The 22,170-nt window shown below is 37.5% G+C and overlaps 1 protein-coding gene across 1 annotated transcript; it reads left to right on the top strand.

The window, feature by feature from the left end:
- The first annotated feature begins 2,901 nt into the window (after nucleotides 1-2,901).
- Nucleotides 2,902-21,755, top strand: Prosalpha3 (proteasome alpha3 subunit). The gene is made up of 7 exons (XM_069819567.1): nucleotides 2,902-3,263; nucleotides 3,354-3,396; nucleotides 3,484-3,646; nucleotides 13,556-13,722; nucleotides 16,356-16,486; nucleotides 16,763-16,886; nucleotides 21,466-21,755. Exons 1-7 carry the CDS (start codon nucleotides 3,261-3,263, stop codon nucleotides 21,609-21,611), a joined length of 777 nt encoding a protein of 258 aa, XP_069675668.1. The 5' UTR covers nucleotides 2,902-3,260; the 3' UTR covers nucleotides 21,612-21,755.
- The last annotated feature ends 415 nt before the right edge of the window (nucleotides 21,756-22,170 follow it).

Genomic DNA, 22,170 nt, shown 5'->3' with positions numbered 1-22,170 from the left:
ATCTCCCAACGTGACGTGAAGGTGAGTGCAAATGTTTCTAATATAGACGAACCATTTGATATCTGGGCATCCAGCGGCGTAACATTAGGGTCTGCAGGGCCTGCAATGCAGGTAGGCCCGGAGTTTTAAGGGGCCCGCAAACACCACGCAAAAAAAAAAAGAAGCAAAAAAAACCTAATTGCAGCCTGCATGGAATTGGTCAGATCATTATTCATGGCGGTTTTATAGAATAGAACTATGTTGTTGAATCCAGCACAGCTGTAAACAATGCTTTCCTTGCCCTTGTCGTGTAACACGTACACGTGGTGAGCGGCATCACAAAAGAGCAGCGCGAAGTTATTTTATCACAATGACAACAATGAAAATTGATACCAAAATATATTTTAGTTGTAAAATTGTATTTTCTTGATGAGTAGGGTACCTGAGATGGTTTTATGCACATTTTTCTCTGAACGTTTAACTTTTGTTATACATTTATTCGACAACAATGGAATGGGTTTTCGTTCAAATTTATAATGTCATTAATTATCCAATAAGATGTTTGTGTAGTAACGATCAGTCAACTTTACTCAGTTTCGAAAGAGCTCTCTTTGCGGAAAGTTAATATCAGTTGTGTGGTCGGTGTGATATTTTTCCAACTTTATTTGAACAGTTTTTAATTTAATTTTGTTCGTATATTTTTTGTGTTTTAATCGAGTAAATTATTATTAGAGTATAGACAGTATGGTACTGAAAAATGAAACCATTTAAAGTTAAGTACGAACATCTAAGTGGTGCACAGAAAACAAAGAAGAAGCTCGGCTGGGCGGTGATGGCTTGGACTGCGTGGGCGCCATCTCGCTCTTCTACTTTCAGGCAGTGTCTGCAGCCATCCGGGCACGGGCGTCGTGATAGGACATCAGCGTTGGAATGTTTCTTCCTTTGGCAGTGTTCGGAGGTGAAGTTATATTTCTGCAGGCGTTGAACCCAACCGGCGGTCTGCCTCTACAGATTCTTGAAGCCCAATAGCCAGGTGAGTGCAGAATAGTCTGTCCTCAGATGGAATTCCTGGCCATACAGATATTTGTGGAAATGCTTCAGGCTTCCACAATGGCAAGAAGTTCTCTACGGGTCACGCAGTAGTTTCTCTCAGCCTTGGAGAGTGTTCAGCTGAAGTAGGCAATCACACTCTCTTGAGAGAGTACTCCGCCGATGCCTACGTTGCTAGCGTCCGTGTCGAGCGTGAACTTCCTTCCAAGGATGGGGTATCCGAGTACAGGAGCAGTGCGGAGCGTCTCTTTCAGCGAATGAAAGGATGACGCCGCCTCATCCATTCATTGGAATTGTTTCTCCTTGGTCAGCTGGGTTAAAGGCTTGGCAATGTTGGCGTACCCAGCTACTTCTGAATTGTAACATTTCATATTTTACAACTAATTTGAACTGTATGTTGCCGTTTGGTCAACTGTCCAAAGACAAGTCAGAACCTCACAAGTGATACCAAGAAGGCACCACTTATGAGGTAACTAGGCCAGGAGATAATGGGGTAGAGTGGCCAGTTCTTTTTCCCCTCCATTACATACATCGTCGATTAGTTACATATTACAGTATTCAGACTGCAGATGCCATGACCTGTATAATAGCTGCTTACAACTTGTTTGTGGGAGTTTAGGGTGGCAAATTTTAGCACTGCCTAGGGGCAGCACTATACCTAAATCCGGCCCTGAAGATGACATATTGCGTAACCGCTCAGCTGCGGCAACAATGGCCCGCGTCGCATTACTTTGTGCTCGGCTTAGAGGACATAGCAAAACTGTTTCGGTTGACGAAATGACGGTAATAAAGTGAATTTTGTTGAAATTTTACAACTTATTAACCCTCACAACTTAGCTGCTCTAGAATTTCATGCTACTTATCTGGGGTCTTTTTGACCCCAATAATATTTGTTGTAAATAATTATTAAAAGAGATGGTAGATTTTTTGCAGTAGCGATAAATGCGAAAAGTTTCCAAATGCTACATAATTACGGCTTACAGAGAGAATTTCATACTTTGCGGTGGTTTTCTAATCCGCGATAAATTGCGAAATATAGGCGTTTCTGCGAATAACTGTGAAATTATAATTTCATGATTTTCTTCAATTTTGCATGCACTTTGGCCAGCCTTTACGTTTTTCTTGCACTTGGACATCCTTTGCTTCTATTCCAGCCCCTCCCACCCCTCCCAGTTTTAAGTATCTAGAACCGCCACTGCAAATACCGATATAAAATTTTATTATCTGGTAGGATGCATTTGAAATGGTAGTTGTGTCATTTATAGAAAGTATGAGAATTAAATTAATAATTTATTATAGATTACAACTTCGTCTGCTATAATTTGTGCATATAACTAGAGTTACTTTCACTACCCAACGCTTTTGTTTCAGTTTCACAGTTTATGACTCCGTACAGATCTGAATGATTTTAATCATGCTTTAAGCACTGCTATACTTGTTTTTTGAAAGATAGCATATGACAATCAAGAGGAGTAGAATAGCCCTAGCCCCTCTTGATGACAGTTAAGCGGCCGAGCTTGGAACTACAGTGCTATGTTGCCAATATGGACTACCACGCAATTGACGTTAGGATGGCTGACGTTAAAACATTCATTGACAACTGACGCGAAGGTAAGAAAACAATAAAAAAAAAATCAGTATGTACCAAGGTTGTATACCAGCCTTGAGTATATACAGACGTGTCAGACTTCGGTTTCACAAATCAACGAGTTAGAAAGAGAAGACTCTCTTTCCAACTCGTTGTCACAAATAGACATTTTCAGTGGGAAATATTCTGAAATTATTTTTTACTTAAGAATTTTGCAACAGCATGTTACTCAACCTGTTTACGAGCGGCAACTATTTCAGCAAGCAGTGTCGCCAACTTGCTAAATCTGTAGACTTTCAACTATTTTTCGGTGACAAATTATTTCAACTTTTCCTTTGACTGAATAGGGAGTTAGCGACTTTTTTTAGCACTCTATAGCGACAAAAATAAAAGTTTCTGCATTAATAACCCTGATCATGGATTAATAATGAATAATCTAGCGACTTTTGAACTACCGTTCGGCGACTTCCTTAAACTCCTGTTGACAACACTGTTGGCAGGTTTCGAGTGTTTCATTGTAGAGTTGAAAACAAGGGGGAGCCTTTTTGGTTGAAAAGTAGACTTGTCATTGCGTATACAGGCTGTGGTATTTTTGAAAGTTGTATTAATAATTTCTGCTATATTATAACATACTAGTGTCATCATGGTAAATCCAGCTTTTAATAATATAAAGAGATGGGGTTAATGATGTTAATGATTGTTGATTTGTGCGTAAAATTTTAATTTCGGTTTTCAGGCAAGGCGATACGATACACGAACGACAATATTTTCTCCAGAGGGTAAAATTTCCTTTAAATAACATTCAGATATTATGCAAACGAGTAATGTGTAAGTAGGAACTATTATATGTTTATTTCTTTTTACAGGACGACTTTATCAGGTAGAATATGCAATGGAAGCTATTAGTCATGCTGGTACCTGTCTTGGCATTCTGGCGAATGATGGAATTCTCTTAGCTGCAGAAAGAAGGAACACAAATAAATTACTAGATGAAGTTTTCTTCTCTGAAAAGATTTATAAACTTAATGAGTAAGTTGACATGTTTGTTGGATGTAAAATAAATTTTGAATTTTCATTTTTAATGGGATAATTATGATATAAGTAGTTTTCAACGTTGCTGTAGGAAACTGATTAACTTGCACTAGCCTACAAGATATATTGGTGAAGGTTACTTATGTCCCAGGCACTATAGGAACTTGCTTAAATACCTTGAAAATGCCTTGGATTTATAATATTGATTAGTAGAAAGTGATGTGATCACTGGGAGAGCTATATGCCCACCCAATTCGCCCTAAATACGTACTTTACTTATATATGAAAATCGTCGTGCGTGAATGAAGAATAAGGCCATATTTCGTTTATGTAACAGTGGGTTTCTGTGTCGGCAACGTAGTAATAATACTACACATCTAATCAAACCTAACCAAACCTCTCACATAATACTACAGACCTAATCAAATCTAACCTAACCTGAGCATGGGAACCTCGTCATCAGTCACAGATTAGCGTCACCAGGATACACTAGTACAGGACACAAATCACTTATAACATGGAAGAAAAGTGGCCAATCTTAGATATTTTCCCGCAACACACACGGGATTGACATCTGATTTTCGTTTCGTTATGGATTAAATGAGGGGATAGCTAAGTGACGTAAGGCTGAGGTATGTGACAAGGTTAGTTGAGGTGATATCTAAGTGACGTGAAGCCAAGGATTGTGAAAAAGTTTCAATCTCCCGTGTGTAGTGTGATAAGATATCGAAGTTTCGGGTAGTTATGTAGTAACTTGCTAATAAATGTACAGTAGCGTATTCCATATATTTCTGTAGGAAAAGAAAAGCGAGAGAAAGACAGTCGGATAATTCATCAATCGGTTAATAGGTGATGGATAATCGGGGTTCTTCTGTATAATGTTTTATATTTGGTAATGTATGTGTTCTGGACCTCTATTGCAGAAAGATGGCCTGGCCAAAGCTTACTGCATAATTACGGTACTGAAGAAGACATTTTTCTCAATTGCTTTAGTCACTAATGTCCACCACAAAATAAATAGCCTATTAAATATCCACCACAAATTTTGTGTTTGAAATTACAGTATCTTCACTCGACTTGCAAAATCTCCTGCTTGACTTACATCTCTTACACTGCTGTGAAGACATCGCTTATACAACCATTTATTTATTTATTTATTTGAATATACATTTTCTTGAACCCTAGTTTACCCGAAAGTACATTAGGGTTATAGTTATAGACTGATAGTTTATATTATTACAAGGAGAATTCATTTGACGTGGGTAACCTACTACCTACTTGCTACTTGAAATTAACACATATCTACTGCATTAATTTGAATTAATTACAAATTCTTAAATATATTACATATAAAATTACAAAACTGTTTATAACAGCATGTTTTTCTGAACACATTGAATAATGGTTTGTCATATATTAGGCTGCATTACAAAACTGTAAATGTCCGACCAAAATAAATCTTCTGTTTTCGAATACTGGACAATGAAACAGAAGGTGATCCACAGTTTGCTGTTCCTCGCAGATACATAAGTAGCCATTTTCCTTATGTGAGTTAAATCGTTCTAAATAAGACCCAAATTTCCCATGACCCGATAAAAATTGCGTTAGTATAAAATTCAGCATAATTTTGTTGCTATTTAAGCGGGTGTCGACCCTAGGAAAAAAGATTTCTCTTGTAACTGAACCCTTCGTACTGCACAGCCACTGATTGTTCCACCTATTCATTATGTGCCCATTTAATCATATAACAGAAATATACTCTTTATGTTTACATTGTTTCTGCTACCAACGGAGACAATGGAAGTAAGTATGCCCAACTAGTCTACTCACAAGGGAACTGCTAATGAGTTCATGTCGAAACCTCCCCATAAATTGCGTGCATGGTTAGCTGTCATACAACCTGGGAATCAAGGCCTTGCTCACAATACTCTGCACTGTTTGGGCTATCTATTCAGCTCAGGTTAAAGATTTGGTGAATTTGTTATATAAACAACTTTCTGTGTTAATTGAAACTATGATAGTAATTTATCTTGGTTAATGACTAGTAGTAATTTATCTTGGTTAATGACTAGTAGCAATTTATCTTGGTTAATGACTAGTAGTAATTTATCTTGGTTAATGACTAGTATAATTTATCTTAGTTAATGACTAGTAGTAATTTATCTTAGTTAATGACTAGTTTCGGCCATCTTCAGATTTCTAGTGAGGTCAATGCCTGTTTCTGGTTCTTCTTTTGGTGCCTTGGTGGTGGGTAGTGTTGTGTCACTCCTCTTCCCTCCCCTCTCCTTTCCCCTCCTCTCTTCCTTCCCTGAAAAGAAGAACTAGGCTAATGCGTGTTGATACAAATTTCGTTAAAAGGTGTAGAGATGTGTGGTGGCACAAGAACATCATCTATGACAAAGGTTGGCGGTCATTGAGCAATCTTGTGCCTTGTGACCGCACACTCACTGATGGCTCTGTACAATACAGTCATTTGGGGTAACTTTGCACCAGTCAGTCTAACTTTGCACCAGTTCCCAATTTTACTAGAAGATTTAATTTCACATTTTCTAAGTGTGATATCTTTGGACTGAGGCCATCTCCATAACCTAGGACCTCCATGCTTTGCTTTCTATCTATTATGTCCGGTCCCTGAAGAATATTTAAGGCTCCACGTGGTTAAATATTGCATTCTGTTTATAGTAGCTGGTTTATGGACGATTTCAACTTTATATTGTAAGTATATAATTTGATCTTAGTGTTACAATTATTGTAAATTTAATGCTTATCCTCTCTTCTTTACAATACGGTGATAACCTCGTCACATACACAATCCTATGTCTTGTAAATTATAAAATTAATCCGACTTGTGCTGTTTTGGTTCGATTTCAGGGTTATTTTGTACCGCTGCAAATTCTGCATGATAACATTGATTCTATTATAAGCATTTATATTTGATTATAAATGTACATAATTAATTTGATTGTCAAACTTGAGCACGCCATTTCGAATTGCTTCGAAAATTTAAGGTAGAGTATTCATCAGCCACTGAACGAATATTGCATACTTTTATCACAGCCAATGTGGCGCTATAAACCAATTTTCAATACTTTTATCATAGCCACAACACTTTTCAATTCTTATTGTACTATATATAGCGACTTTCACTTTTCTGAATTCCCTTCCACAGCCTCACCCCCACCCACCCCAGCCACCCCTAACCCACTACCTGCTCCTTCGACCAGTGCCCTGTTAAAATCGTCTTTCAGCTCGCATCCTAACACTTTAAAAGTAGCCCACATAAATTCTCAAAGCCTTCTCTGTCATTTCAATGAAGTTCAGTCTATTTTCTCTCCTTTGTCTCTTCACGCTATTCTTATCTCTGAAACGTGGTTGAAGCCTTCCCTATCATCTTCTCTAGTAAGTTTAGATAATTACACCCTCTGTAGAAATGACCGAATTGGTAAACGCGGAGGTGGTGTTGCGATATATGTGCGATCGGACTTACCGTTTAAAATTGTCTACCAGTCTTCGAATGAAGTCTTAGAACATCCTGAATATCTATTCATCGAAGTCGGTGCAAGCAACAAAAAGTGCCTCCTTGGAGTTGTATACAAACCCCCTAAATCAGGATTCTTAAGTGATCTTGAAACACCTTTGCTTAATCTTGTGCCTCACTATGACCATACTGTTATTTTAGGCGATTTCAATACAAACTTATTAAATTCAAGTAATTACGCTACAGTTCAACTTAAGAACATGTTTGGGTCTTACAATATATCCATCCTTCCTTCCGTAGCTACCCACCACACCCAGGAATCGGAGACACTTCTTGACATTATTGCCACGACTAATCCTCAGCTAGCATTAACGAATGGACAACTACCAGCGCCGGGTATCTCAGCACACGACATAATCTTTCTAGAATATTCCTTGTATTGTCCAAAATATAAACCTCACATCACATCATACCGTGACTTGAAGCATATTGAGCATGATGAATTAATCAACGATGCACTTAGCCTGCCTTGGACTGAAGTGTGGAATTTACCAGACATTGACGACAAAATCGAAAAATTTAACGACCTAGTAATTCAGTTATACGATAAACACGCACCCTTGAAAACCAGACAAGTTGGTAGACGCCCTGCGCCTTGGATGTGCGATGCCATAAAATTACTCATGACAGACAGAGACACTGCTTATCGTAAATACAGACGGAGCAAGGACGAATTAGATTTTAATACTTACAAAGTTTTAAGAAATAAATGTAATCAAGCAGTAAGAAATGCTAAATTACGCCATGCACATTCCCTTATTCTACCTTCAGTCAGTGCGAGAGAATTGTGGCGTAACCTTAATAACCTGGGTCTAACAAAAGCAAAGCCTCCGGTAGATAATATCAACTTGTCACTCAATAGTCTAAATGAACATTTCGTCACTGCTCCACCTGAACCATTACATAAACAAGAGACTCTTGAATTTCTCAGATCTTACTCCCAACCTGTATGGGATAAATTCTTCTTTAAATACATTAACCCGACTGACGTAATAAAGACGCTGCGACGTATGAAATCTAAAGCCCAAGGTATAGACAATATAAATATCACTCTCCTGTATAAAATAATAGATGCGATCCTGCCGACCATCACCCATATATTCAATGCATCTATTATGACTGGGTCCTACCCCTCACTCTGGAAAATGGCATTAGTAAAACTTTTACCTAAATCTAACACACCTTCTACAGTAAACCAATACAGACCGATATCAATTCTTCCCACTCTTTCAAAAGCATTAGAACATATTGTACACGGACAACTTACGAACTATCTCGACGAACACAAACTCCTCGATGACTACCAATCGGGTTTTAGGCATGGACACAGCACTACTACAGCCCTACTTAAAGTGACCGAGGACATCCGTGAAGCTATGGATAGGGGTGAAGTAATGGCACTAACTCTTCTCGATTTCAGCAATGCCTTTGGTTCTGTTGATATCGACTTGCTTCTTGCAAAGATGAAGGCTTTGCACCTGTCAGACAATACCTTGAGCTGGATGGACTCCTACCTACGGGACCGCCAACAGTGTGTTTCACTTGATAATCAATTCTCCCAATGGCGATACACAAAGGCGGGAGTGCCACAGGGCTCCGTATTAGGACCACTACTTTTCTCTATCTACATTAATGACGTATCAAAGAACTTACAGTATTGCCGATATCACCTCTATGCCGACGACCTACAACTTTACATACATTCCAGACCCAATACGATCAATGAATCGATTGACAAGTTAAATTGTGACCTAGCCACTGTCTCCACTTGGGCGGCCAATTTCGGACTCGCACTTAATCCAAGTAAGACTCAAGCCATAATTATTGGACATAAGCGTTTAGTTAACTCCCTTAATAACAGTAATCTTTCAGTTGTTACCCTTAACAACACGCTAATCCCTTATTCATCTGTCGTAAAAAATCTTGGCTTCTTTTTTGATAATAATCTAAGTTGGAATGTTCAAGTTAAAGAAACGATAAAAAAAATCTGTTCCTCCTTTCACTCTTTGAGTCGCTTGAGAAACTTCTTGCCCCAGCAACTAAAACTTACCCTAGTACAAACCCTAGTAATGCCGCACTTCGATTATTGTGACGTTTTGTTAAGTGATCTAAGTTCTGAACTGTCAGTCAAGTTACAGCGAGCTCAGAATATGTGCGTCAGATACGTGTGCAACATCCAACGATATGATCATATATCACCGTCCTTCGCAAGTCTCTCGTGGCTCCGACTTAAAGAACGCAGAACTTTACACTCTTTGTCTTTACTCTTTCGAATTCTGCACACCTCAACACCAAATTACCTTTCGTCTCGTTTCTCTTATCTATATTCTAACCACGACATAAATACCAGATCACTTATCTGTGGCACGCTAAATATACCTCTTCATAGAACATCTTGTTATTCCTCATCTTTTACAATATCCACCTCGCGTCATTGGAATTCCTTGTCACAAAGTATTAGGGGCTGCAAGACAATAAACACCTTTAAGAACAGCTTAAAAGATAACCTTATTAGCATTTCACTCCAATCTTACTGATTTAAATTATCACTGACTACACTGTTGCTTTTTTCTTTAGACATCATCCTGATTGTGCTGCATTTTCAAAATTGTCACATAATAATCTCTTTCTATTATCTAATATCATTTGAAATATATTAACATTCTATGTATTTTAGTTTAATTCTGCTACACAGTTTATTTCAGTGTTTAATTAATAGTTCATAGTATTTTGTTGTTTAATTCGTAAATAACTCTTGTAAACATGTAACTCTCATCTAAATCAAATTGTTGAATTTTTTTGTAAGTTCATGCATATGTATATACACTTTCTGCTGGTTGAGTGGAAGGGAAGGCCTTACGGCCTTAACTCTGCCAGCTAAAATAAATCATTATTATTATTATTATTATTATTATTATTATTATTATTATATCACAAAACATACACTGAACGAACTAAATGTAATTATTATGAAAGTCGCCATATTTTCTGCCTTATGATCCACTTTCCTTAGATGCCCCCCCCCCCGACACGAGTAGCAGGGTTGCCAATACATGCAAACGAAATGATACTAAACGTGAGGAATGTTACTGCAGGTGTGTAGTATTATGTGACAGGTTAGGTTAGATGTGTGTTATGTGACAGGTTAGGTTAGGTGCGTGTTATGTGACAGGTTAGGTTAGGTTTGATTAGGTGTGTAGTATTATGTGAGAGGTTAGGTTATGTTTATAGTATTATTACTATGTTGGCGACACTGAAACCCACTATCACATTAACGAAATATGGCCGTATTTATCCGTTCATGCACGACGATTTTCGTATATAAGTAAGGTACGTATTTAGGGTGGCGGCTGGGTAGCTCAGTTGGTAGAGCAGCTGGGTACGGAATGGAAGGTCCGGGGTTCGATCCCAGGTGGTGACAGGATTTTTTCTCGTTGCCAAACTTTCAGAACGGCCCCGAGGTTCACTCAGCCTCCTATAAAATTGAGTACCGGGTCTTTCCCGGGGGTAAAAGGCGGTCAGAGCGTGGTGCCGACCACACCACCTCATTCTAGTGCCGAGGTCATGGAAAGCGTGGGGCTCTACCTCCATGCCCCCCAAATGCATGTTACGGGGATACCTTTACCTGTTACCTTTTACATATTTAGGGTGGGTTGGGTGGGCTTACAGCTCTCAGTGATCACTTCAGTTTCTACTAATCAATATTTTCATTTTGTAGCTTATGTGAGTGATTTTCAAAAAAAGGTAAGGATTGTTTATTAGATAACATGAGACAATAATTACAGTAAATTAATGTAAAATGTAACTACTAGATCTACTATAGACACATTTTAAGTTTATATTGAAGAATTAATTTTTTTTTTTTTTACTAAGTTGGCTTATTAATGAAATTTCTTTGATCTTGTTTAAGAAGACAGTATGCAATAAAGACAAGACATTCCAGTGAAATGCTGCAGCAGGCACTAGATGATCAATGAGAATGTATTCCATCCCAAGACAAACATTAGTGAATAAATTGAAAAGTAAACATAAAAATAATTTTGGGAGACGAAATATGTTTCCACTGAGAATGTTGGTGCTCTGTGCTATAATGACTCTGTAACAGTCTCATATAAAGAATCACTGGTCCCTGGTAGACATACGGTCAGTGGCATTGAACTGCATGAGCGCATGTCAAGTCAGTTGTAAGGTCAAGAAGGAAATGCATTGGATGTGGCCTGGTCAGTTTGAAGTAATAAAGAAAGTTAATAAGTTGGTAAATAAAAGGGACACGTATGAACTTGTTATGTTAAGACTGTGAAGAATTTGATTAGTGATTTTATAACTTATATCAAACATATATGTAGACGATAAAGAAATACAAATTGTGTCTATATTTTCTTTTGTGGTGCCAGTATATTTTGTTGTTGTAAATGTTCTACATTTTCAATAATCTTTTCTTTTGTGACTTCATATGAAGTAAAACTTCATGTATTTTCTTATTGTATGGTCAAAAGTTACCTTCAATTTAAAGGGAAATATAGGGAAATGAATTTGATAGGAAAACACATATCAGTGGCCCAGAACCAGACTGCTCCAAGTACATTTCACGATTTTCTTTTTTCAGGAGAGCTATATTAAGCTCCTGACATTCAAAGCTTCATGAAACAATTTGGAATAGCTTCATAGCAACCTTATGGAGAGGAATAAATTATTTATAATTTTGTTCGATTTATAAATGCAAACAAGAACTGGAACACAATGAAACACAGATTTCTTTCTTATAAAAAGTTGGACTTAGAACAGTCTGGTTCTCAGCCATCGATATGTGGTACAAATTTTCCCCAAATAGCCATGCAACTTTGTACCACAATTAAATGTCAGATTTCATCTATTTAAAATATTTTTTATGTTTATTATGTCTCAACCCATAAAATAAGTAATTTTCTTAAGTAATTTACTTTTAAACATCAATTTCAATAGATACTATTTTAGGTAAGTATAAAAATATGGGAGATGTGGTACAAAGTTACCCAAATGACTGTACAATAGAACCAACCATCATTATACAAACAAACCAATATATCACATTACAGTACAGGGTAAATCAAAAAGAATGAATGACCTTTATGTATTTAGTAAAGTAACTAACTTATTTATGATGGAAGAATGTGTAAGATATTACTGGACAGGAAAGCTGTCAGATTTACTAACTTCACAGAGATTCAGTGGTGTCTGTGCGATAGTAGAGCTCAAGGTAACAGGTCAGTTACCAAATGCCAGGTTATTGAGGCAATGTCAGACCACATTGTGATAATTGAGTGTTGTAGTCCTCGTCAACTCTACAGAAATGTGTCAAGATCAACTTTCCTTTCTGGTTTGTCAGAAAGACATTTATCTGGGTGAATCATTGGTGACATCATCCCCCACTGTGTCCACTTACTGATGATGTACGATCTTATCGTCTGGTGTAATGACTTGTTGCAACTGCAGTTTATATGCTTTGATGGTTACCTCATATGGAGAACAGGCCGTATGGTTGTATGGGACATCTGCGACTGATGACTGGCTTGCTGTGAAAGCTGAATGGTAGATGTTCTTCTTTACCAAAACGTGCGCAGAAGTATTGATGTACGAGTTGCAATGAAATGTACTTTTTTTTTTTGTCTTTGTTAATTTGAACAAACAATACACCTTCACCCATTTATTTGCCGTCGACTACAGAGCAGCAGGAAGTTGCAAGTGCAATTAAAAACTTGGAGAATTTTTATCATCCATGTTCTTCTGTCATGAATAGTTAGCAGTAGTGATCCTTATCAATTTGTTTGAATATTCACAGCATCATGTGTCAGCCGTCTGTCTCCGTGTTTTACTAATTAGTGTGCCTATTTTTCTCCTATCTCACATTCACGCCATGAGATGTTATTATCCTTCATGCCATCTCATTCTTTTACTGGTCTCCACAGTTCCCAATATGATGACCACTATGCTCAAGTTATAGCACTTTTAATTTTATGGCTTTTGCTTCTATCTTGTATTCTGCCTCTGTTTCCACTAAGATTGAGACATTGGTTCTTCTCTCATGCCATCTTGCTCTATGCATAGACACTTTATAATAAATTACCTTTTTTTTTTTGTGTACTTTCTGTACCGTATAATCAACCCACCATGCCAAACAATACAGCATAATCACCATACGTATATATTTTTCTACAGCCTCTCAGTAAGTCACTTGCCATCGAGAGCTGCTAGCTGCTCCACAGCACTGGAGCTTAATGTTGTTATGGAGCTTTCAGTTGCTCCTGTGTAGATGTTGAAGAGGAAGGGAAATGCGTGCCTGTACACATACAGGATCTGAATTATGCTGAGTGAAGCTGTATGTTTCGTAGTGACATGGTGTGCAGTGTTGCCGGCATCACATCCGATGCCAACGTGCTGACCAACGAGCTGAGGATGATTGCGCAGCGCTACCTGCTGCAGTACGGCGAGTCTATTCCTTGCGAGCAGCTCGTGTCCTGGCTGTGTGACGTCAAGCAGGCCTACACGCAGTATGGTGGTAAGTTTGCTTCACACAATTACGCATTCTTATAGTTCATTTCTTAGTTCTTGTTAATTTATTCCATGTTCAAATTTTCTCCTCCCGAAGGATCCATGACCACTGGCTACTGAAGTTCGACATATTTTGATAGAGTTCATTTATAGTGTTCTGCCCAAGGGCAGGTCTTTCACGCAAACTCAGCATTCTCCAGTTTTTCCTATTTTCTGCCTTCCTCTTGGTCTCCTGTATTTTAATGTCGTTTATCATCTGATATCTTCTTCTGCCCCGAACTCTTCTCCCGTTCACCATTCCTTCCATTGCATCCTTCAGTAGGCAGTTTCTTTTCAGCCAGTGATCCAGGCAATTCCTTTTTCTCTTCCTGATCAGTTTCAGCATCATTCTTTCTTCACCCAACACAGCTTCATTTCTTATTCTCTCTGTCCATTTCACACGCTCCATATCCACATTTCAAATGCTTATAGTCACTTCTCTTCAGTTCGTTGTAATGTCCATGTTTCTGCCCCCATACAATGCCACACTCCACACAAAGCACTTCACTAGACTCTTCCTTAGTTCTTTTTCCAGACATCCACAGAAGATGCTCCTTTTCCTATTAAAAGCCTCCTTTGCCATTGCTATTCTCCTTTTGACCTACTGGCAGCAGCTCATGTTACTGCTTATAGTACACCCCAAGTATTTGAAGCTGTCCACTTGCTCTACTGCCTCATTTAGAATTCGCAAGTTTACCTTCTTTACTTTTCTACCTATGACCATAGTCTTCGTCTTGTTGGCAATTATCTTCATCCCATACTGCTCACAGCTGTCATTTATCTCCAGTAGGATATCCTTTAGTATCACCTTCTCTTCTGCTAACAACGCCATATCATCAGCAAATCTTATGCACTCTTATATCGTTATTTTGAAATAATCAATCTTTATGGCTTAACAAAATGTACAAAAAACAAGTTACATATCACTATTTTTTATATATTTACTTTTTAATTTACATTTGCAAACGTTTTCACCCCCAAAGGGGCATCATCAAGCATGAAAAATATGTAGAAAAATGTACAAAAATGTGTATTGTGTTGGTACGAGAATAATACACATTTTTGTACATCTTTCTACACATTTGATTTTAGGTATTTATATATTATTTCATGCCTGATGATGCCCCTTTGGAGGGTGGAAACGTTTGCAAATGTAAATTAAAAAGTAAATATATAAAAAATAGTGATATGTAACTTTTTTTGTACATTTTGTTAAGCCATAAAGATTGATTATTTCAAAATAACGATATAAGTAAAAGATTGATTATTTCAAAATAACAATATAAGTAAGAGTGATAATTGGCTTAGTGGATCATTAAAATCAAAATGAATTGTAAATCTTATGCACTTTATTCTTCTTTCTCCTACTATCACTCCTCCCATGTTCTGAAAACAGTTCTTCACTAAATCCTCCAAGTAGATGTTGAACAGGGTAGGTGATAAAGGGCATCCTTGCCGTACTCGTCTCCCTAATTGATAAGAGTTTAACTTTTTATTTCAGACTGTATAGAATTTCATATGTTTACATTCCTCAAAAGAATGCAGAAAATGTTACTCTGCACTATTGTAATTACTTATGCCACTCAACTTCTACCAACACGAAAATATACCATCAGAAACATTTTCGTTGCGTGTAAAACAGGTACTTAGTTACGCACAAGATAGTAGCACTGCGTCATGTCGACAAGTTTGTTCTTTTATCTAGTTGTGTTGAGGGATGGCTGTTGACAGGACCCAACAACGGTTATAATGCACCTTCTGTGTATATTTTGTGTATGAAATAAAATAACGTCTCTCTAATTAATTACCTCGTGTAAATACTGGTTTGTAATAATTGTAATACATAAGCTGCAGCACTTACAAATCCAACATCTAGGCTAACATAACCTCTTCATTCAATTGGTTTATGTTGTTCATTGTTTTCCAAGTTCATAGTCCTTTTAATATCTTAATTCTGATTTGGTAGGGATTAGTTTCCCAATTGCTTCCTTGAATTTATCTAAAATAGTTCGTGAAGCATCAGTTCCTACATCTGAATCTCCCTCCATGAATATTTCATCTATGGACTGATTGTTGAATGCTATCGATTCTTTCATGATGCACCTCAAATTGAGCCTAGTTGAAGACAATTGAACATTAGTCCGCCATGTTTTGTTTGGTCAAAACAAAGGGGCGTGGCTCGAATGTTGTAGAAAATGACAGTGATGAAGTTAGTATTGTTGTGAATTGAGTTACATATTAGACCTATGTTAATAAGTAAAAAAGGTTTTTCAACAACTGTAGACCAGGAATCTATAGAAGAGAAGCAATAAAAATGGAATTTTCAAACTGTATCTAGCAGATGTTTATAGTGTAATAAACTATTTACAATTCAGATCCCCTTTCCCTGTAGAGTGGGTAGTAGTGCCATAAATTTCATAAAATGAGTGAAGGAATTTCCAGATTCCATGAACTGTGCTCCAACATTTGTTTTCACGAAAGAAAACTTTTCTTGAATGTGATTAATGCTCGATTTTACTAAATATAGTACATGCTCAGTCTTAAACAGCCTTTTGTTACCATATGAAGTATTAAGTTTGAGTTGGTTTGTCTGCTTTCTAGGCAAACGTCCATTCGGTGTGTCAATTCTGTACATGGGCTGGGACAAGCATTACGGATATCAACTGTACCAGTCAGATCCCAGCGGAAATTACGGAGGCTGGAAAGCCACTTGCATTGGCAACAACAGCGCTGTGAGTATCACTTAGTAGTAGCAATTGGCGTGTGTTCTACAGCAGAGTTATCAGAACTATTTTTTATATTTATCTAACCGCTATGGAAATTATGTGCACTATGGAGATTATGTGAGCAATTTATGGGGAGATTTCGCCACGAGCTGATTAATAGTTCCTTGCAAGAATAATTATAAAGCATAATGTTCTACGCAGTCCTGACCAAGAAAAAGACAAAGTTTGTACCTAATATTGCTGTCTAATGAGATAATGCTTTCACTAAATGTGTTCGTTTAGGCAGCTGTGTCGAACCTCAAGCAGGAGTACAAGGAGGGAGAGACCACCCTGAAGGACGCGATGGCTCTGGCAATCAAGGTGCTGAGCAAAACGCTGGACATGACCAAGCTCACTGCGGAGAAAGGTAATTCCGTGTTTTGGTCTGGAGCAATTTCAAATGAAACTGCAATCCAATGGTGGCAAGATTTGGTTCACAGTAAGAAGAAAGATTGCTTTCCTTTCACGATAACTAGAGTTCCTCTCTTTGTGATTTCAAGGAATCGTTTTATAAAATTAATACATGACATAGGAGTAATAGCATTTATTAGCGAGAAAATCTACTAAATCTTGCAGACACTAGAGTTATGTATTGATTAACTGCTCTAGTTGCATCCACGTTTCTCAGCAGCTGACCCAGAGGGTGTAATTTTCTTCTTGAGCACTTTCTAAAATATGTATTTAGAGTTTTTCTCTCAAGATTTTGCATGTCTTGATAGTTAACAAGTTTTATGTCAGTGCCTTCATGAAACATACCCAAGAGATCGAAGTTCAGTTTTCATACTCAGTTGTAAGATTCTTATATTGGCATCAATTGTTTGGAATGTCATATGCAGCTTATATGATGCAATTTATATAAATCTATTTGCTGCCCATTGTTATCTAGCACTTCTGAATGCGACGGATATTGGGAAACCAGAAGACAAATGGGCCAATGAAGATTTTTCAATGTACCCAATAAATATATATATATATATATATATATATATATAAAATACACACACACACACACACATATACTTACTTACTTACTGGCTTTTAAGGAACCCACCGGTTCATTGCCGCCCTCACATAAGCCCGCCATTGGTCCCTATCCTGAGCAAGATTAATCCAGTCTCTATCATCATATCCCACCTTTCTCAAATCCATTTTAATATTATATTATCTTCCCATCTACGTCTCGGCCTCCCTAAAGGTCTTTTTCCCTCCGGCTTCCCAACTAACACTCTATATGCATTTCTGGATTCGCCCATACGTGCTATATGCTCTGCCCATCTCAAACGTCTGGATTTAATGTTCCTAATTATGTCAGGTGAAGAATACAATGCGTGCAGTTTTGAGTTGTGTAATTTTCTCCATTCTCCTGTAACTTCATCCCTCTTAGCCCCAAATATTTTCCTAAGCACCTTATTCTCCTTAACCTATATTGCTCTCTCAAAGTGAGAGTCAAGTTTCACAACCATAAATAACAACCCGTAATATAACTGTTTTATAAATTCTAACTTTCAGATTTTTCTCAACCAAATAATAATAGGCATTTCCCATATTTATTCTGTCTTTAGTTTCCTCCCGAGTATCATTTATATTTGTTACTGTTGCTCCCAGGTATTTGAATTTTTCCACCTCTTCAAAGAATAAATTTCCAACTTTTATATTTCCATTTCGTACAATATTCTCGTCACGAGACTTAATCATATAATTAGTCTTTTCGGGATTTACTTCCAAACCTATCTCTTTACTTGCTTGAAGTAAAATTCCCGTATTTTCCCATATCTTTTGTGGATTTTCTCCTAACATATTCACGTCATCTCCATAGACAAGCAGCCGATGTAACCTGTTCAATTCCAAACCCTCTCTGTTATCCTGAACTTTCCTAATGGCATACTCTAGAGCAAAGTTAAGAAGTAAAGGTGATAGTGCATCTCCTTGCTTTACCCCAAAGTGAATTGGAAACACGTCTAACAGAAACTGGCCTATGCGGTCTCTGCTGTATGTTTCACTGAGACACATTTTAATTAATCGAAATTGTTTCTTGGGAATACCAAATCTAACAAGAATATCATATAAAACTTTTCTCTTAACTGAGTCATATGCCTTTTTGAAATCTATGAATAACTGATGTACTGTACCCTTATATTTTTTCTCCATTATCTGTCGAATACAAAATGTCTGGTCAATAGTTGATCTATTACGCTTAAAACCACACTGATAATCCCCAATAATTTCATCTACATATGGAGTTAATCTTCTCAACAGAATATTGGACAAAATTTTGTGCGACATCAACAAAAGTGATATTCCTCGAAAGTTACTACAGTTAGTCTTGTCCCCCTTCTTAAAGATAGGTACGATTATGGACTCCTTCCATTGTTCTGGTACAATTTCCTTTTCCCAAATAGCAAGTACAAGCTTATAAATTTCGTTGGATAATGCGTTTCCACCCTCTTGTATTAATTCTGCTGGAATTTGATCGATACCTGGAAACATAATTTTTCAGGTTTTCTATCGCAATTTCGACTTCAAAAAGTGTAGGTTCGAGTAAATGGCTCAGCAGTTTGTATTTCAATTTCGTCCTGGTCATTTCTATTTTGCCTATGTACATTTAGTAGTTTCCCAAAATAGTTTTTCCATCTGTTCAGGACTGAATGACAGTCTGCAAGCAAGTCACCATTCTCATCTTCCTGATCTGTACGTATGTCTGATTTCCTTTGTAAGCAACAATGAAACACTCTTCACTGTTGACCACCTTCCTACTAATTAAGGAAGCAGTTGTTTTGTGACGTGTTGTATACTTTCAATTAAATTAGATTAAATGTAGCTTTACTCGTCATCATTGCTGTCTCCCACATGAATCACAAATCTCTCCGGGGCATTGTCTGTGTCGTGATTTATGTACTTGTTCTCAATTTTGAATGTATGTTGGACACACGATGACCAGAGCTGATTGTTAATTGTCTTCACTCCATTCCGTGAAAGTTGACACATACTAGCACTGAAAGTAGGGGTCACATTATTCTTTCTTACATACGATTTCAAATTTTCTCATATCAGTTGGATTGGGTTTAGTACACAATGGTAGGGAGAAGACGCAACACTTCATGTCCAAGCTCATCCGTGACGAGTTTCTTTGTTATGTTGGCAGATCTTACAGATTCCAACAAGACGGTCTTTATTGGTACGGGATCCTGTACTTTAGTATTTAGGGTTGGGACCCTAACCAACAGCCGGGAATGATAACTAGTGTTGTCGATAATAACACATTTTTTATTCATTGGCAAGTTCGCCAACAAACAATTTGAAAACCATTTTTAAAAAACTTGTGCCATCATTTCATCATGGCTGTCAGTTTTGGAATCCCCATTGTTTTTTTGCAGATATAAAAAGGCAGTTTGGGACCCAACCCTCACTGCTTCCAACATGAAGTACCACAATACGCTTTCCTCGCGATGGAGGCATCTTCAGTATACAGTTGCAGGTACCGTCGTCCCATCCTTTCTTCATGACGTCACGGGTTTCATACCAAGTTTCGTCTAGATAAACGAGTCTGCAGCTCGTGTATTCGATTTATGTAACAGTACCGCCAAGCCACTATTCTTGCCAATTCCATCACTACATTTTTTTCTGCAAACACCGAAAATGAAATCCAAGTTTTTTTTTTAGAGTTCGCCAAGTGTTGCTTCCTTGTAAGGAAAAGCAGAAACAGTTTTTAAGTGTTTTAAAAGTTCACGCACTGTTGGCGATTGCCCATCTCTAAAAAACCAATAAACTTCATGTCTAATGAAATCACGTCAGAAATTGTCTATTTTATTAAATTTTAGTGTCTTGTTTCCTGGTTCTTTGGCGTGACAGGACCTCTCTGTACAATTCTTCGCACTTTTTCTGTCTAATTTCAAAATCTTGGCAGTCTTCTAAATTGAGGCTTTTCTTATATATATATATATATATATATATATATATATATATATTTTAAGATATTCGTGCACATTACAAACAAACTTTTGGCTTTGTTTATTTAAAGTTTTTGTCGCTTTCCTTTTTTTTAGGACACCGGAATCACTATTACTAGGTTGAGAGTCACTTGTTCATTTTCAGCAGAAGGGATTTGGTTTGTTTCCCAAGGCCTCCACATATTGTTAACCTATTCGCACTTAATGCACACTATGCAATACTACACACTATCAAATAAAACTAGAAAAATAGTAACTCTATACAAAAACATCCAGCTAAAACACGTGCTCACTGAAGAAGAATGCACTGACTAGCAACAGCGCTTTTTCTGGCCATAAATTATAATCCACAGCTGCAAGACGGTGTCTTTGACATTGACATTGTCGTCAGCTCTTTCTATCTCAAAGCCTTCCACTTTCTTTGATAGCACCTGGGCTTGAGTGAGCACGGCTTCTATATAAAATGTTTTCTTTTACACGTGAAAGTTTCATAATACCTTAAAAAACATGTTTTCTGAAATAAAGACGTCCTGCTTGAACGTAGTGCTGCCCCTCTTGGATGTGTGTCTAGCGGCTTAGCCCAACAGCATTTTACAATAGGCAGACTTCCAACGCAATATCTCTTTGAGTTTATGTTGCCTTGGCAACGTGCACATGATCTTATGTTCACTCCAACTTTGTGGAAGACAGCTTCAAATGATATATTTTTAATTTTCTGTTTTTATACCTGAAAATTTTACTTTAAACTGGCAAATCATTTCCTCCCCACCATCCATCTGATTACCGGTAGAAACATTAAAAATGTCTTTCGCCACTTCATTGAAAGCACTGTTCTCCTCTAATATGGCATGTGAAAGTTTTAAATTTTGGGACTGGAGAATAACCAAATGGTATTAAACCGCATTCCTCTGACTGATGCTGCACGTTGTCGAGTTTGTGGTTCAAAGCACAGTCACGTTATGCTACTCTACCCAGATAAGCTTTCTATTTGTGTTTCAGTTGAGATGGCCACTCTGACACGAGAAAACGGGAAGACAAAGACTCGCATCCTGCCTGCCAAGGAAGTGGAGGAGCTGATAGCGCAGTACGAGAAGGCCGAGGCCGAGGCGGAGGCCGCCAAGAAGGAGCAGAAGCAGAAGAGCTAGAGCACGGCTTTGGGGTTCATGTGACAGTTAACAATTCGTGCAGACAGTCTTCACTTCCCTGCCTGTGTCTGATTTGAGTTTTTCACGTCTTCTCTGTGTACAGTGATTTATCTGGAAAATAATATCGTATTTACTAAAGGCAAATGCATCTTTATTTGAAAAAACACGAAATGACGATTGGGTATTCAAAACCAGAATTGGCTCCAACAATTTTATTTCTATTTAATTTATACTTATACACACATGATAACTGAAAGGTAGGTTTGCTGAAAGAATGATTAGTATGCAGACCAACATCTTGGGCCTTGAATTGGAAACTATTGCCTTAATCCTTGCCATTACGAAGATATAGCAAGAAGAACATATGTTTTCGTGTCAGTATGATATTGTTGGCTTAAGCTTATATTTGAATGTCGGAATCAGTTTTTATTGTTACTGGTGTTGTTAATTAGATGAGGTAAGAAACTCCAACCATAGAAATTTTGTAACTTTGTAAAAGAAATAATGTCATTGTGGATAATTTAATGGACCTAGTAACTGAATAGAAGAAGAAGAGGAG

The sequence above is a fragment of the Periplaneta americana genome, chromosome 2 (genome assembly GCF_040183065.1).
Source record: "Periplaneta americana isolate PAMFEO1 chromosome 2, P.americana_PAMFEO1_priV1, whole genome shotgun sequence".
Taxonomy (NCBI): Eukaryota; Metazoa; Arthropoda; class Insecta; order Blattodea; family Blattidae; genus Periplaneta; species Periplaneta americana.
Note: the sequence above shows the minus strand (reverse complement) of the source record. Positions and strands in the feature narration are given on the sequence as shown.